The 22699-nt window shown below is 51.8% G+C and overlaps 1 protein-coding gene across 1 annotated transcript in view; it reads right to left on the bottom strand.

The window, feature by feature from the left end:
* The window catches only part of LOC103810994 (microtubule-actin cross-linking factor 1-like), a gene marked incomplete at its 3' end in the record, with an annotated part of 46641 nt that overhangs the window by 3850 nt on the left and 20092 nt on the right, over positions 1–22699 (bottom strand). The window contains 14 exon segments of the mRNA XM_009083926.1: positions 404–533; positions 1058–1299; positions 2027–2089; positions 3776–3893; positions 4585–4741; positions 5808–5974; positions 6855–7172; positions 7735–7943; positions 8070–8193; positions 8655–8831; positions 9167–9688; positions 10183–10410; positions 11017–11250; positions 11341–11484. Coding sequence (XP_009082174.1) covers positions 404–533; positions 1058–1299; positions 2027–2089; positions 3776–3893; positions 4585–4741; positions 5808–5974; positions 6855–7172; positions 7735–7943; positions 8070–8193; positions 8655–8831; positions 9167–9688; positions 10183–10410; positions 11017–11250; positions 11341–11484 — 2833 coding nt within the window.

Raw genomic sequence — 22699 nt, 5'->3', positions numbered from 1 at the left:
GAGAACCTCTGGGCTTCTTTTTAAACACAGACTCTTGTTTAGTCAACATTTAATTACCTAGGACAGCCTCACTAATGACTAGAGTTTTCTATCAAGCAGTGAAGCTTTTAATCAAAATAATCAGCCCATGTTGCTAACACTTCCCCCCCCTATTTTTTTTTTTTTTTGAAAGATGCACATCCTTAAAATCCACATCCATCACAGAGATTTCCATTAATCACGACAGTGCTTGTCTCAGGAACACCTTGTACACCAGACAGCTCGGAGAGAAGTTTGCTATTTACTGAATTTTAATGAGAACTGACTCTGCTCTGCCGTGACTTTGGGATCGCCCCACGCTCCTGAGCTGCTTCTAACATGATGTTTCCAGACAGAAGCCTCACTGAGTGCTTCAGGCACTTACTTAGGTCTTCCTGCATCTTCTTCCAGTTCGCTGCTTCTGGGGAATCTGGATATTTCTCCAGCAAGCCAGAAAGTGCTTCCTTTACCTTCTGGATCTTCCCAGAATTCTGTTCCAATTCAGCCAGAAATGCCTGGAAAATAATGATTTGGACTTTCTCAGATAGAGGGCGAAAAATGAAATCACCAAGTAGGAAAAAAGCAGCAGCTACAAGCTGGAGTTGGACAATTCCTATTCTTTGCTCTCTAATTATATCAGTTTGTTAGCAATATTGTGAGCTAACTTGGCTCCAGGAGCAGGGACAGGCTGGGAACTGCTTTCCAGGAGAAGTTGGAATGACCCAGCAAAAAGGGCTCCAGATAAGCTCCTTCTCCTTGAGCCAAATGCCAGAAAGCAAAAGGTCTAAAAGCAAAGAAGAGCTTTGGACTCTTCCTCCACGGACCTGCCTGGGATCCCTGATGTGGGAATGCCCTTCCTTAACCCAGGGCAGACACTCATGACTGACTTTTCTAGTCCTGCTGCAATAAAGCACATCTCAAAGATCGTTTGGGATATGCATGGCAGGGGGTTGGAACTAGATGATCTTTAAGATCCTTTTCAACCCAACCCATTCTGTGATTCTACGATCCCATTTTTTCACTCAGGAAGAGAAGTTACCTTGTTGTGCTCAGCTTGGGCTCTCATTGTCTCTGTCTTGGTGGGTGAGGAGGAGGCATCCAGCTCTGATAGTGTCCGTTCCTTTGACTCCAGCCACTTCAGCATGGAGTTGGCCTCCTCCTGAACTTCCTGCATCTTCTCCAGCATCGCCGAGAGCTGCTGCTGGCGCTCGCGCAGCGCCGCGCCGAGGGCCTGGTACTGCCGGCTCACATCCGACACGTCGCACTGGATCTCCGTCAGATCTGTTTCCAAAAAAACAGCCTGAGATGAGAACCACTGCCCACGTCCTCCATCCTCACCTGGACTATCAGGCACTAGTCTAGCCCTGGGCAGGCACAGCCAGCCAAGCGTGAGGAGCAAGAGGCCACGCTCGTCCGTCTGTGCGCAGAGCGACGTCGCGGCATCCTCAGCTCTCAGGCCACAGGGGATTCTCCCCTCGCACCACCTATGCACGTTGACAGTTTGCAAACAAAGCAAATGCCTCTGTGTGTGTGAGCCTGATGCAAGCTGAGCCCCCTGCTCAGAATGCCTCTGCTAATGCAAGGTTAAATCACTTGACGCCGAAAGAGAAAACCATTTTGACGCGCCTATTACCTCGTTGAACTGGTGAACTAACAGCAGACAACGGGCACTAATTAAAACTGCTCTTCAAGCTGGAGGGTTGGATGCCATTCTAATCCCACAGAACCAATAAATTTAATTGCAGGCCTTCAAAATGAGCTCCCATTTATCAGCTCTTAACACCACCCGACAGGGTGGCAAGGTGCTGGCGCTTCCCAAAGCTGCCCCTTCCCTGTCCTTCAGCCTGACCTCCAGCACTGCTGAGGATTCCCAACCCATTGCCAAGCTCGTTTCCCTTGCACCAGGATGCTGATGGAGTCACATTGAGCTTTATGCTCTCATGGATGGAAATGCACAGACAAAACCAGACAGGGAGACAGCTTGGCACGGCGGGGACGGCGCGCTCACCTTTGCACGTGTGGTATCCGTTCACGCTGCCAACTGACCCTCCCGGCGTGGGCAGCGCAGCACCTGAGCAGAGGGGATGGAGACAGACAGAGGGACAAGACAGACGTGTTAGGAATGCAGACAGCAAGCTGTGACAGCCCTTCCACGACATGGACCACACTGGCCACCAAGCACAGACGCGGCGTCTCCACCCACCCAGTGCTCATCAACCCACCGAGGGATCGGTGCTAGAATTGGGTTGGAAAGGAGCTTAAACATCACTTTGTTCCAATCCTCCTGCCATGGACACCTTCCACTAGACCAGGTTGCTCCAAGCTCCATCCAAGTTAGCCTTGAACGCTTCCAGGGATGGGGCAGCCACAACTTCCTTCAATTTGGAATTCTAGAATTAACTGGGTTGGAAGAGATCTCCAAGATCATCCAGTCCAACCCTACTGTGGTTACTAGACCATGGCACTAAGTGCCACATTCAGTCTCAGCTTGAAAACCTCTAGGGATGGTGAAGACAGAGTCATTTTACCTCTCCTCCTCCCAACATACCCATGCTCCTCACTGTTCTGGAACTGCTCCTGCCTCCCTGGACCAGAAGCAAGAGGAGTCGAAGCTGTTGGGAGCTGGGAAACTGTCCCAGCACTCCCCAGAGACTAGGATGGACATGACTCCTGTAAGGACTGTATTACAAGGGACCACTGGCCACCAAGGTGCTACCCTGAGCATGATTTTGTGAATTATATCCCATGAGACTTCTGAATGCCTTCCCTGAAGGACTTAACTCTTCCATATCCTCTTTTTCTTATGGGATGAAACCATTCAAACCTGCCTTGGAGTACAGAAATGCTCTTTGCTCAGAGGCTCCATGTAGGATGCAACAGTGTCCCCTCCCTGGACACCAGGTATCACAGCTATGGTCATGACCAAAGGGAGATTCACATTGTCATGTAAGTCTCTCTCTTTCTAATCACATATTTTAAAGTTTTTATGGATATAAGAGGCTGCAGCTTTAGTCACCCTACGTGGGTGACCATGGGAGTCACCTACAACAGGCCTCTCCTCACTCCTCTTGGAGGCTTCCCAAAGAACTCCTCATGACCTTAATCCTAACAAACATATCCAGACTCTGAATTCCCATAAATGCCCACCAACAATGAGAGCCCAGGGACTTGTTCTCACAAGCTGGAAGACATCTTTGAGTTGGTTTCCAAATGAACCAGACGTAATCTCATCGCTTCACAGACTTGAAGCCAAAAAGGAGAAACCACTAAATCACATCTGAATATCACAGCCTTAAATGTCATCCAGATACGAAACCCAAATACTGGAGCTTGATTAAAACATTCCAGCCCCCAGGAGGCTGCAGCACATCACCAGGAGAAAGCAGGAGCTGCCTCCACGAGCATCCTACAGGGCTGAGAGCCCAGATCTCCATGCTGCAGCAGCCTGGAGCTCCCATGCTCCATCTGAGCAGTGATACATGTCCCCACACTGGGTTCATGACAAACACAGGGTAATTCAGTGCTCGTTAGGCTACAACTAATGAGGCCAAGTTTGTGGACTCTGAGCGCTCGACTGATGTGTTAACACTAGTGACTCAACCACTGGGCCGAGCCCAATCCTCAGACCACCACAGGCCCTTTGAATTTGGCTCAAAGGGGAAAATAACCCCATTTTTTGCTTTGAGGCAGGTTCAGAGAAGATGCAGTGCTGACAGCAGAGGCTGAGGAATCCTCAGGAGAGTGGGCTGCGACTCACCTGACTTGGGTGAGGTGTTGGGGGCTGTAATCTCCACGATCAGGTTCTCCAGGAGGGTCCCTCTGCGGCCAATCTCCTCCACCTGGGCCCCCTTCCCCTTCCACTCTTCCAGGAGATCCTGCTCAAAAGCAAAAGTTGGGATTGGAGAGTTTACCCAGCCACAGCTCTTCCTTCCTTACCTGTCACCTGTGCAGTGCCACCAGGACACAGCACCCACAGAACCAGCACATGGCAAACAGTCTACACTGGGAAAGTGGGTGTGAAACATCTATTTCAGTCGTGGGAACCAAAGAGTGAAAAGCTCTTCCCTAACTAATGGGTCTGTTGAAGGAAACCTTCTCCCTCCCACCACTTTGGGGACGTCCCTCCTGCTCCCTGCACAGCCCAGCCTGGCTGAGCCCAGTCCCACACTGCTGGAGCGTGGTGGGTGCTCTGGGGTGCGAGGGCTGGGGGTGACTCAGCAGAGCTGCTCTGTCTCTGAGTCAAACCCTTGGCACACCTCGGGTACAGCATCACTGTGCTGGAGGGGAGCGGGGGCTCGGGTGACAGGAGGGCACTCCATGTCTGCCACAGGGAAACACTCCTAGGAATGAGTGTGCTTGGATCTCCCACTCCCAAATCCCGCCCAGAGCAGGCAGAGAGAGGGAGGGAGGGGAAAGCAGGCAGAGCCCAAGAGAACCAGCACACTGCTCCCTTCTCTGGATGCACAGTGAGGATTCCAGAGACCATAAACCACCTCCTGGGACTCTGCTTCCTGAGGTTTATTCCATATTCCATTTCCCAGTCTGATTGTATCTCCCTCTGCCCACCTGGACCTGCTGCCTGCGCTGCTGCAGCTCCTGGGTGCCCAGGGAGGTCTCAGCAGATGGCATCTTGCCTTCACTCTCCCTCAGCCACTTCCTCACGGCGCCAACCAGATTCCGAAATTCATCCAGTTGCTCCTGGCAGGACGATGCATCCTTTTCTCTGAGAGTGAAAAGGTTTCAGAGAGTCAGAGCTCGTGCTTTGCCTTGCAATTACCCCTGCCTGAATGTACCACAGTTGTGTCTTGAGGAGTCTTTTTTTTTTTTCCTCATGATTATTATTAGATGTTGCTTGGGAACAGCTCAGGCAGTGAGAGACAAAATGGGGTGCACACACTGCCAGCCCCTCACTGCTGCTGACCCCCCAAATCGTGGCTGGTGGCACTTCTGGGCAGCACAGTGGTAGCCAACAGCCTTGGGACCAAAACTGTCAACCTGCACTGGGCTCTTTGTCCTGGGAAAAGCAAAGCTTTTGGGAAAAGAGGGCTCATTCATGCCATGTCCCCCGAGGCAGCTGCATCCCAGGGGAGCTCAGGCTGTGCTGTCCCTCCTCCCTGGCCACAGCTCCATCGATTCAGCCCATCCTGGAGGAACAAGGCAGCCCCTGGATGTGAGCCACAGGCCCCTCTGGCTCATCCTCACTGCCTGCAGCTGCGAGCAGCCTGCAGAGTGCTGAATTACTGGGGATTACTGTGAGTTTCATCTGCTTTTCCCCATCACCTTGCCTGTATTCCCCAGGGAGTTTGGAGATACAGCTGGGGAGGTGTGACCCTGTCACAGAGGGATGCTGTCCCTCTGAACCTGCTCAAGCTGCCACGGGCAATCTGAGCTCAAGCTCTCCTTTATCCCCACTTCAGGAGACTCTGGGACAGGTCACTCTGTCTCCTCCCAAAGAGCTTGCCTAGGGAAGGCTCCCAATCCTCTGCCAGCACCCTGCTCCCCTCCAGCAAGATGCTCTGGGATGGAGCTGTGGCAGCCCACACACAGGGAAATGCAGAACTCCGGCTCCTGCAGCACCAGGAATTTTTCACAACGCCCCCAGCCAAGGCTTTTTTTAAAGCAGTCAGCTGGAGAGAGCTGCCTCAGGCTCCTGGCGTGGGAGGAGGGCGACAGGAAGCGTTGGCTCCTGCTCCTCCTTGGAAAGGAGATCTCCACAGGGTCTTGCTCAGAGCACAAAGCCACCCCCAAACTTACCTCCCCAGCGAGTGGCTGGGTACCCCGCGACTCACCTCTCTTTTGCCACCTTTTGCAGCTGCAGGAAGTCTTTCTTCAGGCTCTGCAGCTTTTCCTGCTGCTGGAAGGCACCAGGGGCAAAGCCACAGGAGCTCAGCTCTGCAGCCAGGTGCTCCAGGGTGGCCAGGTCCTCCTGGTGCTGCCTCATCTCTGAATTCAGCTCCTGCCAAGAGCAAAAGGTGATGCTGACCATGTTCCCCACCAGCAGACTCAGGCAGGGGGGATGAACTGGACAGTCTCATGTCCTGGTGAGCTGGAGAGACCTTCTGTGGGCAGCAGCATGGAAGGCACATGCCAAATGCTGGGCACAGCTCACTCTCACCTGCTCCTCCACCTCAGCAGATACTTCCAGCAACTGCAGGAGCAAATCCACCCTTCCCTGGTGCTGATGTATGGCCACACAGTGACTGGGATAGGACTGGGACAGACCAAGCCAAATCAACCCTTCCCATGGCACAACTGTCTGGTTTTATGCCAGCTGAGGGCATTTCTGAGGCTGTGGATGAACCATCCCACATAGCAGAGCAGTCATAGGAAGCCAGAGGGAGGAATTCTGCACAGCCATGACCTGGTACCACAACCCACAGCATCCCTGGGAATGTTCAAGGGCAGGCCCTGAGCAACCTAGAGTAGTGGAAGGTGTCCCTGCCCATGACAGGTGGCTTGGAATCAAGATGATCTTAAAAGTCTCTTCCAACATAAGCCATTCCATAATACTATGGCTCTCTGATCTCCAAGGTCTCTGTCACATCCCACACTACACTCACTGCCAGCACATTTTGCTTTCTTAGCCATGTGGAGTGTTTAACTGGTCAAACCATATATTTGCTGTATTTGGACTGGCCCCTAAAGGCCTGGCTGGAGATCCCATCTGAAAGCCAGTCTGGCTCCTGGGAAGTGCCATTATTCCCAGCTCTCACTGCTGGGAGCAACCTCAGCCGCTCCAGCCACACTCCCTTCTGCAGGCAGAGGACAGCACAAGTCCTGTGGATCCTGCCAGCCTGGATCCAACACAGGCAGAGCCTCCTTCCCCTGTGCCTCACCTGGATGTGCTGGGAGAAGTGAGCGATGTCCCTGTCGGGCTGATTCCCGGATGCCAACATCCGCGTTCTGCTCTCCGTGAACTGCTGCAGCTTCTCTGAGAGCTGCTCATACTGCTCCACCTTTGGGAGGAGACCCTTGAGCGTGTCCTCCCGCTCCCTCTGCTGCTGGCACAGCCTGTCGAAGTGCTCTGTCACCTGGGCCAGCTTGTCCTGCAGGGCAGAGGCCGTGGGGCTGTCTGCTGCCTCCATGAACCGCGTCACCATCTCACGAGTGGCTTCCAGGCAGCTCTTCTGTCGGGCAATGTCCTGCTTCAGCTTCTGTAGTGAGCATACATGGAAAAAAAGGATGATTTAGGAAGGTTCTTGAGGAAAACTGAACTGGCATGAAGCAGCTGAGCTGCCCCTGGGAGCAGCAGTGTGTGGTTTGGGATAACCAGGGTTGGGAAAGAAGAGCTTTCTATCCCAGCTTTCTTTTCCTTTCTGACTTCCCCAAAGTGCTTTGCCTTTCCCTGGTGCATGATATCCAAGGCCTACTTGTTAGCAAAGAATAAAAGAGACTTCCAACAGGTCTGTCCTGAGCCACTGGCACAGGTTGTCCAGAGAAGCTGTGGCTGCTCCATCCCTGGAAATGTTCCAGGCCAGGTTGGATGGGGCTTGGAGCAACCTGAGCTAGTGGAAGGTGTCCCTGCCCATGGCAGTGAGGTTGGAATGTCATAGTCTTTCCAAACCATTCTGTGATTCTATAAAATCAAGCAAAGGTTCTGTTCATATCCCTTTTTAGGGGTTTTTTTTTGGTGGTTTCAGACCACCCCAGCAACCCCCCGAATGGTGCAGGTGCTGCACAAGTGTGTTTGGGGTGAGGAACTGGGCACAGCCTTACCACACTCGTGGCAAGCGAGTCCTGGATGGAGGTGGAGGAGAGTGTGGCTGGCTGGTCTCTCTCCAGGTTCTTCTCAATCTCAGCCACTGACTGGAGGAGGCTCTCCAGGCTCTCCTGGACACTCTGGGACTGGGCAATGGATTTCTGCAGCAGATCTGAGCGATCAGACATCTGCTGGGAGAGGCTCTGGAAGCGGCTCACAATGGCATCTGCAGAGTTCAGTGCAAAGAATGAGTGGCAAAGAGCTCAAAGTGCTCAGAGAGCAGTGAGGGTCACCTTTGGCTCCACCAAAAGCACCTCTCCAACCATGTCCCCAGCCATTCCTTGCTTCATACCTGTTGTTTCCTGAATGTGCCTGTGGTCTGGGGCTGGTTCCCCTTGCACCTCCAGCAGGGACCGAGCTGCTTTCTGCAGCTTCTCCACTGGCACCTGGTGCTCAGCCAGGTCTCCCTGCAGTTGCTGTTTTCACACAAGACAAGCCAAAAATCAGTGAGGGGTCACAAACAGGAGACCCACACTCCTGGGGAGCTCAGGGCTCCATTGAAACCCTCTGAGAGATCCTCTGCACTGAGAAAAATAAGACTGTATGTTGGAAAGTCCAATCCCATTCTTTAAGCAGAGCTGGATCAGAGTTTGGGCTGTCCCAGTGCCCAGCCACCCTCATCAGGGAGGACTCAATGTCCTGCATCTCAATGTCTGTGACCTGCACCCCTGGTCCTTGCCCTGAGCCCCTCTCCCAAGAGTCTGATCCCACCTGATCTGCAGCACCAGGACATGCTGTGCCTGTAGGTGTATCTTTGCACTCAACCAGCAAAAAACCCCAATGGGCTGAGTCTCTTTCCTGCTGCTGACAGCTCATAGCAGCTAAATTCCCATCCAGGCTCCAGCACTTCCCAGGAGGTCACCCAAGGTCCCTGTACCTTTGTGCTGGCGAGTTGCTTCTGCAGTACAGCAGGATCTGAAGAAACTGGCTCTGAGAGCAGCTTCCCAACAGCATCTTCACTCTGCTGTAGCCACGTCCTGAGAGACTCTGCCACCTCCTGGAACTGCTGGTAGTGATCCAGTAAGGTGTTCAGGTGGGAGCCAAGCTTGGAGCACTGCAAAGGAACAACAAGACATGACAGGAGGATGCACATGAGCACAGAGTAACCCATGGGAAAGGCATAGAAATCAGCAAGAAAGAAAACCCAGTTTAAAAAAAAAAATCAATCTTGCCACATGTTAAAGGAATTACAGGAGGAGGCAACACCAACACCAAGACAAGAGTGTTGCCTTGCCCAAGCCTTGAAGAAGACAACCCTTGCCCTACAGTCTGCACATGTGCTGCAAGTCCCAGCCAGGCACTCAAGAGAAATATCCCTCTGCCAATCCTGCACAAGAGGAAAAGAGCACCCAGCGTTCAACTCCCAGCCCTGCAGAGCCCTCCCCATACCTTGGAGTGCAGCGCGGTGTATCGTTGCGTCGCATCCTCCAGCTTGCTCTTGACCACATTCCTGGACATCAGCAGTTGGGATTCTGCATCTCCAGCAGCTCCTTCCACATCCAGAACCTTCTGCCCAGACATGGTCACGAAGCGCAGGTCTCCTTTGTGGGAGATGACGTCCTCGGAGAAGTTCCCCTGCTGCACCAGCAGCTGCCGCAGAGCTGCAGGGTCACTGTCCCCCTTGTACATCCCCTCCAGGTCCTGCTCTGCCTGCTGCAGCCAAGCCTCAAACTCCCCATGATCCCTCAGGAACTTCTGCAGCTCATCCCGAAGGAGCTGCACCTGCTTCAGCTGCATTTCTGACCGTGAGAGGGATGCTGAGTACTGCTCCTTCAGCTCTGCCAGCTGCGCCTGCAGCCGCTCCCGCTCCTCCCCAGCCAGGCTCTGGCCATGCTTGTCCAGGAAAGCTTGTGCTGACTGTGTGGCCAGGATGACATCCTGCTGCTGGGACAGCAGCTCCTGGTGCTGGGCCTGAAAGATTCGGTGAGCAAAGGTGATGCTTGTGACTGAGGGTCTCTGCTCCCCATGAGCCCCTGCACCCTCCTAGTTGTGGATTCTCCATCCCTGAACTGTTCATGTTGGATGGGGCTTGGAGTGACCTGGGCTGGTGGAAAGTGTTTCTGCTCATGGGGAGTGGAAGGAGATGGGATTTAAGGTGCCTTCCCACCCAAACCATTCTGTGATTCAATGACAGGTGGGGAACATCTCCAGGCTGGGATACAGGAGCTCTGCCCACAGCACAGTGACTCCTTCTCTTTCTCTCAGGACCCTGACATGGCATCCACCCACCACACAGACTGCATCTCCTCCAGGAAGCAACTTCCCAAGTCTCTCATACTGAAAATCACCCTGAACAGAGGCCATTCCATCTAAACACCCCCTCCTGCTCCAAGCTGCAGCAGCAGCAGAGCAAGGTCAGTACATGGGGCAGAAAGCTTTGAGAGGGACGAGGTGTTGGTCCTCACCTTCAGCCTCTCATACTGCTCATCCAGGCTCTCAGCAGCACTGTCTGCTCCCACAGTGTGGCTGTCAGGGATGTCCTGAGTGCCTGTCCCTGCTCGTGTCCCTGTCCCTTGCATGGTGAGGTGAGGTCTGTACTCTGGGAGCTCTCCCTTCTGCTCCAGCAATGCCATCCAGTTTAGAAGGGAATCGATCTTATTGCTGTTCTCCTCCAGCTCTTTGGCAGCTTTCACCTGAAAGCACAAAGGCTCCAGATCAGAACGAGATGGTTTATGCCTGTTCAGCAAACTGCTGCACGGGGGAGGGAGACACAAATCAGCAGAAGGAAAAAAACAAGGAGTTTTCCAGCCTCAGCAAATGCCTGAGACACTCACAGACCTCCAAACCCCTTTGTGTCTCTCTGGAAGGTGCAAAGAAGCTGTGAATGAACTCAGCCTCTCTGCTGCCTTGCATTTCTCACCCTGATACAGCCCAGGGTCCTCATCATGAAGGGCTGAACCTCCACACACAGAGGTGTGAGCATCACCTTCCCCACCAGCACAGGGAGGTGACTGATGCTCCTACTCGTGTTAAAGGTCACCCCAAAGGCAGAGCAAAGGGCCTTTTCCTCCTCCATTTCCTCCCAACCAGCTCATCCATGGCTGCAACTCTCCAGGCATTTCAAGAGAGAAATGCCTGGGTGACACCTCATGTGGGGGACACCCAGCAAGGAACTGCTTTATGCCTTATGTTGCATCACCCAGATGACTGTCAGGACCCAGGATAACTGCAGTTGCACCAAATGGACCTCCCTGTCCTGCTCAAGCAGAGCCTGGATCCTAAAGCTCTTTGCACATTACCTTCTCAGTCTCCTGCTGCACTGCAGCACTCACAGCACTCTCCAGCTCCTTCTGGGCTACCTCTGTCCTCTCCTGCAGGGACTGGTACTGCTCCTTGGCACGCTGGAGTTTCTCCTGCAGAGCTGCCAGCTCCCCAGGCTCCATCTTGGCCTTGTTCTCCTCCAGAAACTCCTCAGTGCTCTTCAGGACGCTGGCGAAGGAGGCAGCTCGAGTGTGCATGTTCCTCTGCAGCTCCTGGGAGGATGATGCCATGAGGCTCAGTGTGTTCCCAAGGTAGCACTGAGCCTCTCCATTGTGGCCCCCCATATTTTTTTAAGCACTGACCTTGACATCACTTTGCCTCTGCTGCAAAGCAGACAGGTCTCCTTCTGCTCTCTGCTGCTCTGCCAGTGTGTCCTCTGCCTGGCCCAGCCAGCGGCTCAGCTCAGCCAGGCTCTGTGCCCGAGCTGCCTGCTGCTCCTGCAGTGTCTGAGGGCAGAGGAAAAGGCAAAAGGGACAGTCAGAACCAGTGCTGCACCTCAGCTCACACTGCTGAAAGGCAAGGTGAGAGGTTACAGCTGCAGCATCTCCTGATGGTGAGGATGCAGCACAGAAAACAGCCTTCACCTCTCCAGGTGCTCCCTCTCCAGTTGTGGGAATGGGGTGCCAAGGTAAGAAGGAGTCACCATTCCAGCAGGTTTCTCTAGGAGAAACCCACTGAGCTCCAATGTGGAGCTGCACTCCTCTCTCAGGAAAGCTCAGCCACAAGTTTCTCTGCCTTTTCCATTCCACCTTGCAAACATTAAAAGAGCAGCAGAAACTCTAGTGAGAGGTAATGACAAGCTGAGTCAGGCAGCACCACTGTGGAGCCCCAGACAACCCAAAAAGGCTGTTTTTTATGATCCTAGGGTTGGAGAGGGAGCCCTGGAGAGGGAAAGCATTTCTGGAGCTGATCCAGCTCTTCCTTTTGCTGCCAGAGCACAACACAGAAGCGCCAGTTTGAGCAATTGAGCATGATGTGACCTGAGAGTCCCTACAACATCCCTGTTCCCCTTTCCCAGGGGAGAGAAAAGGTGTCTGAGTTTCACTGGGCATTTCAGCAAGGTGATGTACAAACTTGTGCAAAACACTTGTGCTTGTTTCTCCCAGTCACAAGATAAAACACAACAGAAGCAAATTGGAAGAGCCTTCTTAAGAGCTCTTCAGCTGCAAAGCGAGTTCTTCCTGGGTTAGGATGGGCGCACACTCAATCTGAAAAAGCAAAGCAAACTGGTTAATATACACACACACACACACTCCAGAGAGGACAGGCAAGAGTTACAGAGAGCAACTGTTAATCAAAAATACATTAATCCTGTTTGGAACAAGAGGATCCATGCAGTGATGGGTGCACTGCAGCAGAGACCTGAGGACTTGCTTTTCATAGAATCATAAAATCATAGAATCAACCTGGTTGGAAGAGACCTCCAAGATCATCAAGTCCAACCCTACTGTGGTTACTAAACCATGGCACTAAGTGCCACATCCAGTCTCAGCTTGAAAACCTCCAGGGATGGTGAATTCACCACCTCCCTGGGCAGCACATTTACTCTCTCTGTAAAGAATCTCTTCCTAATACCCAACCTAAACCTCCCCTGGCAGAGCTTGAGTCTATGCCCTCTTGCCCTACTGAGGGCATAGACTTAGGTTTGTCCTTGATACATTGTCAGCTGTTTCCTGAGACAGCAATACCTGATGTGTGCAGGGGAAATAAGACATTAAACCTGCCAGGTGTCTCTGTGTCCCTGGCACAGAGATTTCTGGTGGCATTACAGGGGTTTATTCCACCCAGCCCAAAGCATCCCTAGCAGAGGACTGCCTGGCTGTGCTACCAAGGCCTAACCAAGGCTCCATGCTTGGGAGGAAAATAACTTTCCACTTGGAAGTGACACAGTAGGAAGAAGAAAGACTTTTAGAGGAAGCTCATGGTGTGCAATGAGAAGTTCTAAACTGAGTGGCATGCACATAAAATCCCAAAACAACGAGGTGTCCTTGTGGCTGGGAAGCACTTCAGCGAGCACAGGGCAGGCAGGGAGGAGATGTCTCACCACCTTCACCTGATCTGTCTGCTCCACTTGCTGGAGACAGAGCTGCAGGACCTCCAGCCGAGCCGTCACACGCTCCGACAGGTCCCGGAATGCTTTCTGCAGCTCGTTGAGCAGCCTCAGCAGTTGCCTGCTCTGCTGGGGGGTTAAGTCCTGAGCATGCTCTGAGATAAGGAACTGGATGTCGAAGGCAGTGGCATCCAGCTGAGATTTGGTGTCAGCAAGAGGCTCTTTCAGTTCCTGAACAGGAGAGAAAAGACCTGTCAGGTAAAATGACCCTGCAGCCAGTGCTGTCCTGCACTGCTTCCCATCTTCAGGTGGCATGTGTGGACAGGCAGCAGCCAAAAAAAGTGCTTTGACACAAGAAATATGTTCCAGAATCAATCAATGCTCCCAAAATACACTCAACATGGTGGGGAGAGCATCTCACTGCAGCAATTTCCCAATGTTCCCCTGCACCAGGTGCTGGAGGCACCTCACCAAGAGGCTGATGGACCATGCAGGGCTGCCCTTGGGTCTGAGGATGACCCAGACCTGGAGCTGCCACTAGCACTGTCCAAGCTATGATGATTCAGCCTGGAGAAGGTTGTGTGGAGACCTCAGAGCAACTTTTCAATATCTGGAGGGGCCTACAAGGAGCTGGAGAGGGACCCTGTGTTAGGAATTGCAGTGATAGACCAAGGGGTAATGGATTCAAATTGAAGGAGAGAAGTTTAAGTTAGATATTAGAAGAAAGTTTTTCCCTGTGAGGGTGGTGAGACACTGGCACAGGTTGCCCAGGGAGGCTGTGGCTGCCCCAACCCTGGCAGTGTTCAAAGCCAGGTTGGATGAGCCTCGAGCAACCTGCTCTGGTGGGAAGTGTCCCTGCCCAGGGACATCTGTGAGCTCCATTCCAACCCCTAAAATTCTATGATTCCATGTGTCACCACAAGTTCTCCATGCCTTTGCTACCCTGACTTCAATGTCAAGGTGCTACCAGCAAACAGGAGATGCTGAACTGGGAAATGATCTTTCAAGCTAACACTAGAGGATGGATAAATGTGGAGGGGAGACTGAGCTGCTCATACAGGCGATGGAGACCAGGACAGGTGTGATGGAGAGGACTCTCAGAGCCCCCTCAGAGGAAGCAGCTCTGTCCTCAACAGCCTGGCAGGAATCCCTCCTGCCTTCTCAGCCCCCAGCACACACCTACACTGGAGCATGTTCCCCACAGCAGATCAGTTGTGTATTGTGGAAACAAGTGACTTTAGAGCAAATACAATATGGTTGTGCCTTCTGCAGCACAGGATAAGGGAAAACCCTTGGTAGGTTCCAGGAGGGAAGGAGGATTAAAAGCTTCTCCTCCATGCAGAGGTCAGGAACTTCATCAGCCCAAAGGATTAGGGGCATTGCCATGGTTACCTTGTAGTGCTGCAGGCAGCGACTCAAGCTGTTCACATCGTGGTGGTAATCACTGTCATCCAGTGACTCTGCAGTGCCAGACACCCAGCTCAGCAGCTCCTGGAGTTTGCCCTGAAGAGTCTCGTGCTGTGCCAAGATTTTAGCCTTAAAAACAGAAAGGCATCACTTACAGAAAGAGTTCTGGGATGCTGGGGGGAAATCAGGTGGTGGGGACAGTTGTCAGCTCTACCTTTTCAGCTTCTGCTGCCCCACGAAGGTTTTGCAGCCTGGACTCCAGGATATCATTTGCAGCACTCAGTGACTTCTGAAGGTTCTTGGAATCCTTTTCCAAAGCCTTCAGTAATTGCTCAGGGACTTCTTCAGGGGGGTTGGCCACAATCCACTTCACAGCATCCAACTCCTGATTCACTGGGAAGCTCAGCTCCCTCAGCTCAGCACCCAAGGCCTGAGGCAAGACAGCAGAGTTATGTCTGCGATAGGATGACTTCATCTTCCTGCTGCCAAAACTGAGCAAAGGGTTTGGAGACACAGCTCCAAACGCTGCGTCTAGAAAGATGCATCACCATCCTCCAGCCCTGCCAGCACTTGTCTGTCTTTCTCCAGGCTGTAAAAATTCATTCCAGCCACGCTTAGGCTATTGTCTAGGCAGGGAGGAGGGGGTGGGTGGCATCAGAAGAAGGAGGGATGGGGTTTGCATTTAAATGCCTGTTTAAGTTAAAAGACTAACCTCCCTGGCTGGCTCCCAAAGCAGGAAGGGGTGGAAGGGCTGTGCATGAAGCTGGGGAGAGGTGGGATGAGCTCTGCCCTGCCTAACACCAGCCCAGCCTCACTCACCTCTGCTTGCTGCAGGAGGTTGTGCAGAGCTGCCAAATTCTGCTCTGCTGGCTGCACTTGTTTGATTTTCATCTCGATGTCTCGGAGCATGGAGAGATAAGATATCAACTTCTCGTCGTGCTCCAGACACATCTTCTTGCTGAACTTGATCTACCGAATCAAATGGGAAAACAAAACCTCAGATTTGGGCAGAAAAGCAAACAAAGGGTTATATATCATCTTTTTTTTTTCATAGAAATCTGTTAATAACATTCCAGCTCGTGGACTTTCCACCCCCTTGGCCTTATCTACAAGATTTACTACAGGAAAAATAAAACACATGGTTCTCTTTCCAACATAAGCTTATAAATGGCAAGAGATCTCTGGTGTTACAGCAAAAGTGCCAAAAAAAAAAAAAAGAGCCCTACTTGTTAGTCATTTTGAAGCAATGCTCCAGCAAAAGGAGCCACAACTCAGCCCTGAGTGTTTTCAGCCACACATCACTGGGCCCTTTGCCAAATCCAGGGCAGCCCATACTGCAGCATCCACTCCTCCTGCTCTGGTTGTCCTCTGTGCAGAGGGCCAAGGACAGGTTCAGCATCAAACACACACAATCAGCTCATCAAAAGTGTCCCAATAGCAAAGGGTATTCATTTACCTGGGCTGGTCTGGTGGATTCCCTCGAGGTTTCCAGCAGTTCTCCCTCCACGATCACAGGGAGCAGTAAACTCCGATCGCCAGGACTTTGCTTGGTTCTCTCCTGGGGGGTCTCTCCGTGGGGTTTTGGGGGAACAGTGGCACCTCCTTGGTCTGGACTGAGCTTGGCTGTTTGTTCTTGCTGTTTCTCTTCTCCAAGCTCAAGGACTGCAGAGGTTTCCTGAAGTTCTCTGGGTTCCTCTCTGATAACCAATTCCTTGGGCAGTTCACCTGTCACAGGGGCTGTGCTGGACACATCATGGGTGGTTTCCACCTTGGGGCCTTCCCAAGTCATCCTCTCCTCCAGACTCAATGCTACTGAGGAATCATGACCATTCCTGACCCCTTTCATTGCTTCTTGAGCTTCCCCTTGTCCTGGAGGGGCAGGGAACATCTCACTCTCTCCAAGGATTTCTGTGTCTTTCTCAGAAACTGTTTTCTTCCCTTTTCCATCCCTGCTGCTCCCCCTGTGCTTGGCTGTGTCTTTTGCCAAACCAGCAGTAGTCTTGATGGTGGTTTCATGTTTTGGCTCTGGCACCCTTGAGATGAAGTCCTCCTCCTCCTTTTTCCTTGGAATTTCTTTGGAAACCAGAGAAGGAAGGGACTGCTTTTCTCCAGGAGGTTTCTCTGGTTGAGTGCTGTCTCCTGGAATACTGCCCTGCTTGGCTTTCTTTTTCTTGCTTTTCTGCTTTTGGGTAGGTTTTAGCTCAGTTTCACTTGGTTTTGCCTGATCAATTGGAACTTCTGCACTCAGTCTTGGGGTTTCTCCTTTGGTGTGTTTGGCAGTTCCTTTCCCTGCAAGCTCATCTCCTGCAGGTTCCACAGGGCCACCAGCCTCAGGGGGTTCTCCAGACTCCATAGGACCCATCTGCCCCTTCCCTTGACCCACACTAACAGATTCCCTTGGGGCTGCTGGTGTTACCCAGACCACGCTGGTCACTTCCTCTCCTCGCCCAGAAGTCACCATTGCACCTTCTCCACCTGCCCGGTGTTACCCAGACCACGCTGGTCACTTTCTCTCCTCGCCCAGAAGTCACCACTGCACCTTCTCCACCTGCCACAACTCCCTCTGCACTTACAAACCTTCTCTTCTTCCTCCTCTCCTCATCAGCCTCCACACTCTGAAGCACCTCTGTGTCCAAGAACAACTCCTCTTTCTCCAAACTCAATCCCTTTACTTTCTCTGTCCTTCCACCCACTTCCTCTCTCCTCAGTTCCTTCCCCACTGCTCTCACCTGGGAACTGCTTTTTGTCATTCCTTTTTCCACAGTCTCTAGCACCACCATCCCTTCAGAGAGAGATGCTGTACCTAACACTGAGGGTTGTTCCAGAGTCACCTCAACCCTGGCTTGGGGATGATGAAGATGATGATGTTCAGCTTGCGGATGAACACCATCCTGTGAAGCTTCTGGAGGTTTTAGTTTCCCTTCTGTTGGTGTCACAAGGGATCTCTTGGTGGCAGCAGCTGCACCTGCAGATGTGTCAAAGCTCACGGTTTCAGGTTCAGCTTTGTGTTCAGCACCATCAGATCTCTTGGCAGACGCTGCACCTGCAGATGTGTCAAAGCTCATGGTTTCAGGTTCAGCTTTGTGCTCAGCACCATCAGATCTCTTGGCAGATTGGGTAGAGAGGAGAATGTCTCCCTCTTTTGGAGGTATTTTTTCCCCTAAAAATTGGGGTTTTTCTTCTTTGCAGACCTCAGAACCATATTTGCCTTCAGATATTTCTGCATCCCGAAGACTGGAAGCCAATTTCTGGCTAATCAGTCCTTTTGCAACAGCTTCCTTCACAGTCAATCTTTTTCCACTGCTAGCATCAACGATTCCCCCAGTCCTCAGCTGGTTGGTAGCAATGACTTTGGCCATGTCCTCATCCACCATCCCCCTCTCCACAGCAGCCTTCAAGGACAGCCTCTTGCTGACAGTGCCCTCCACCACCCCTCCACTGTCTGCCTGTGCCTGCAGCAGCCTCAGGGTGGGCAGAGGGTCCACCTTCCCCAGCCTCACTGCCTCAGCGCACGTCAGCTTGGCTCCCGTCACCTCATCCTTGATGGCTCTGAAGGGATGGACCTCCAGGTACCTCTGGCCAGACTCAATGTCTATTTTACACTTCTTTAGGAACTCTGAGTAGGGAACGATCATGCAGGTCTCAGGATCTACGATTCCTTCTCTCAGCTCTGAAGATGTTAGGGCTTTCTCCACCACCTGCTGGGGCAGCAAGTCCTCCTGCACTGCTTGACACAGGGCCAGTCTCTGGCCAGAGGCTGGATCAAAAATGCTTCCACTCCCAGCCTGGATTTCTTGCACTTTCCTCTGGAATTCGGGACTAATGAGCCCTAATGACACAGCCTGGGGCAAGGGCACCTTCTCCTTGGTGTCTGGATGGACATAGTCCTGCAGGCAAACACTCTCAGCTCTCCTGAGCTCGTTACATAAATCTCGATCGATCAAACCATGTTTCAGCGCATCGCTCACCGAAAGCCTCATCCCAGACACGTTATGGATGATTCCTCCATCAGCAACCTGCTTGGTCAAGAGCTGAAGAGCTTTTTCCTTTTCCAGGAGTCCTTTTTCAACAGACTCTGCAACAGTCAAAGGCTGTTTGGTTTTAGGATCCACAATTCCACTGGTCTCAGCCTGTAAACTAAGGAGCTTCTGTCTGGTCATCTCATCGGTGCCTTTCCCTTTGGAAGCCTTTTCCAGCTTGACCAGCTCTTTCTGGCTCGTTGGCTCTATGAGGCCCAGATTTGAAGCCAAAGTGACTGACACTTTTTTGCCACGTTTCAAGTCAACAATCCCTCCAGTAACCACTTGCCCTTCCAAGATCCTCATTGCTGTTTCCTTGTCCAGAAGGCCAACAGCAGCAGCATCCTTGATGGAGTAGACAAAGTTATTGCCTGGGTCAAGAACACCACTTATTGCTTTGTCAGATGAGAGAACCTTCTGGAGAAGCTTCTCATCCATCAAACCTTCTTCAATGACATCCTCAGTGGTTAAGGATTCACAGGTATCAGAGTCAAAGAAGCCACTGAACATCTTCATTCTCTCCATCAGTTTCACAGCTGTGTGGCTGGACACTACTCCACAGGCCACTGCTTCATTCAGAAGCAGAGTCTTGCCTGTCTGCTCATGGATTATGCCACCACTTTGGAGCTGTGTTAAGAGCATTTCCAAAGTGTCCTCTGCTTCCTGCTCTTCAGGGGCTGGCAGGGATGCTTCATCAACACCCTCATCACCAAATACTTCTTTTCCCTCTCCTCCTTCCACTTCCAATACCCTCTCCATGTCATCTCTGTGCCTCTCTGTTTGTGCTGCCTCTCCAGCTCCAGGGAGCAAAACCTCCTCTCCTCCCAACACACCATTCTCAAGGGTTTCCTTGCTTAGTACATTAACCTCTCTAACATCTTCTGCTTCCAGCTCAGGCTCCTCCACTCCCTGAGGCCTCTCTGCCCCGATTTTCAGGCTCTCTCTACTTTCTGGAACACCCACTGATATGCAGATCTCACTTTTCACAATCACTGTCCCACTTTCCAATGCCACCTTCTGCTCTTTGGTACCTTCCACTCCATCGACTGCAATACGCTTGGACTCTTCTTCTGCCTCACTCATCATTTCCTCTCTTTCTCTGAACCCACTCTCAAGGTCACCAGCATGTTCTGGCATCAATAATTTCACTTGATGCTTGTCCTTGCTCATAGGAGTGACTTGCTCTCTTCCAAACTCAGCATCTCTTTCAATCTTGATGGTTGCCTGCTCAGTATAAATCTGCTCCTGCTCCTCCACATGCAGCACATCTTCTGCATCCTCCAAGAGGAGGTTTTCAGGTCCCATCACCACCTCCCCATTCTCCAAAGCAGTTCTGGGTGGTTGAATCTTTTTGCTTTCTTCTTTTGAAGGAGCAAATTGAAGCTCAAGCTGCTGCAAAGCCAAACCATTGCAAGGTTGGCTGTCAAGAGCTGTGATTGCCTCTGTCTCCTCAAAGCTTTCACTCTCTTCCAACATCTGGGCACAGGCTCCATTTTCTTGGGTTTGGATGAGAGCTTTAGTGAGATTGTTCAACTCTCCATCCACTAAGAGCAGCTTCTGGCCATCATGGATGTTGATGTAGCTGTGGGTCATCAAGTGGAACATCAGCCTTTCATCATCACTCCTTAGCAGAGGGTCCCTTGGCTCTTCCTGACCTGTGGGACTCCTTCCAGGAGAACTCTGGCCTGGCCTGCTCCTGCTTGGAGAGCCAGCCATGACATCAGGTATGATTGTTGATTTCAACTTCTTCGCCACATCTCTCTCCAAGATGCCTTGCTCAACTGCTTTCTGCCAGGACAACACCTCAGTGGTTTCTGGTACGAAAACAGCCTTAACGAGCTGCCTCTTGCTGAGAATCTTATAAACCAGCTCTGTGGACACCATTCCTTGCTCCAAAGCATCTGCAGCCGGGATGATCTCACCTGTCTCTGGCCACAGGAGCCCCATGAAGGACCACAGGGATTCCAGGACCAGCAATGCAGTCTTTGGTGCTACCAACTCCCTCCTTACAGCTTCATCGATGGTCAACCTCTCTCCTGTGAGGGTGTCGATGATCCCACCTGTCTGAAGCTGTCGGATGAGAAGTGTGCAAGCCAAATCCTGGTCAATTAAATTATGTCTCACAGCCTCATCCACAGTCAGCCTGTGCCCTGTCCTGGGGTCAACAATGCCACCAGCAAAGAGGTGTGTTTCCAGCAACCTGACTGTCACCTGCCTGTCTATCAGCCCTTCCTGGACTGCACGGAAGATGCTGACCTCTCTGCCTGATTTCAAGCTCACCATCCCACCTGCCAGCTGCTTGACTGGGAGCAGCCTCAGCCCAGTCTCCTGGTGGGTGATGCATCTGTCCATGAGCTCAGGCAGACTGATTTTCTCAGCAGTGTTGGGGTCAATCAAATCCTTGTCACCTTCCAGGTGAGCCAGAAGTCTGGAATAAAGCTGAGGGGTAAGAAGTCTTTCTTGCACTGCTGTCTCCATGCTGATTCTGCCCTGGTGGACTTTAAAACCCCCAGTGATGAGTTCAGCCACAAGAATCTTTAGCCCAATGCTCTCACTGATCCTCCTCTCTTCGATCGCAGCGACCACAGGTAGGAGCTGCCTCCCTTCAAGTCTGACTTCTTCCACCTTGTGAAGAGCATCCTTCAATTCCTGCAGCACCTGGAAAGTCCTGAGATCGATGATGTTTCTTGCCAGACCTTTCTCCAAAGAGAGTTTCTCATTGGTCTCTGGAACAACTAAGTCAGATGTGATAACCTGAGCCTCCAAGAGGGCAAGGCCTGTGTCCTGATCTATAAGACCTCTCTGCATGGCAACAAAGACAGGGAATATTTCTACTGTGCCAAGATCGATCACTCCTGCCACTGCTTCGCTGCCCTAGAAAAGAAAGAGAAGGCAAAGAATTAGATAAAAATCAATCATTTCCAGCAGTTCTGGGAGGCCTCAGTTTCCCTAAAAAAATAGCTTAAAATCCCTAAACAGGCTAGAAAGCAAATCCCAAAGGGTTTGAAATGCAACTCCAAGGGCATCACAGCACAAAATTTGGGGCATTTTCTAGCTTGCACATTGCCAGCAAGTTCTAATGCTCAGCTAGTCCATCACCCAGGGCAGCACCAAGATGCTTCCAACATCCACCACCGGCAACGCAGCAAAGCGGCAAGCGCTGACACCCAGAGGTGCTCCTAATGCTCCACGGGAAAAGAGGGAAGGAGACCAACAAGCCAAAGCCCTTGACACCCAGAGGTGCTCCTAATGCTCCATGGGAAAAGAGGGAAGGAGACTAACAAGCCAAAGCCCTCCAACAACTCCAGTTTTCCAAAGCAAAGACAGGACAAATCCCATGGTGAATTCTCAGAGTAAACCCCTCAAGTTGCTCACTTCAGGGTAAGTAGGAACTTCTCCCACCGCAGCCTCCATGCTGATTCCTGCCATGCCATAAATCCTGAACTTCCCAAGCAGATCTCAAGTGCCAGGGAACACCACAGATGCCCATGCCATGGAGAAGCTCCCAGCCAAGCACCAGGGCAGGAGTGCAGCTCCCTGAGCATGACCACAGCACCAGCTCTGCCCACTCCAGCACCTCAAAGCTGCTCCTCAAGCAGGGCCAGAGGAGAAATGGAAGAAGTTGGAGGTCCCAGCATGGAAACAGGGAACACACCATCTACTCTTGTGTTTTTGGAAGGGCTTTTCTCTTCTTGCTGCTATCCCCACAGGGAAGGTAATACTTTACATAATAAAGACTATCTTTGTCCAAAGGCTCTTTGGATGTTTGGGTTTCTCCCAGTCCTACTCGTTAGGTACCAAGCACTAAAAGATTTCTGTGGGGATAGCAAGGAGGGAATCAGGATTATGGAGTGTATTCCTTTACATGCCAACACCCTGCTGTGGGGACAGGGGGGGAAAACCTTCTGGGACAACCTAAACTCTCCACCACCATCGCCAGGCTCTGACATGCAAGTTCAGAGATGAACAAGGCATGGAAAGACAGAGGAGAGGGAAAAGGGGAAACATAATAGAAAGCTCAAAAACGAGATGGATAGGAGGGAGGGGAGTAAAAGGCTTTTACTTACCGAGTTGCAGGGTGTGCCTTGAGCAGTTAAAGACAGAGCCTTATGGAGCAGTTCAGCCGTATCACACACAGTGTAAAGCTTGGTGTTAGCGTCCAGCATGCGACTGTTTTGTTTGCAA

Source organism: Acanthisitta chloris, unplaced genomic scaffold, assembly GCF_000695815.1.
Source record: "Acanthisitta chloris isolate BGI_N310 unplaced genomic scaffold, ASM69581v1 scaffold11521, whole genome shotgun sequence".
In the NCBI taxonomy this organism is placed as follows: Eukaryota; Metazoa; Chordata; class Aves; order Passeriformes; family Acanthisittidae; genus Acanthisitta; species Acanthisitta chloris.
Note: the sequence above shows the minus strand (reverse complement) of the source record. Positions and strands in the feature narration are given on the sequence as shown.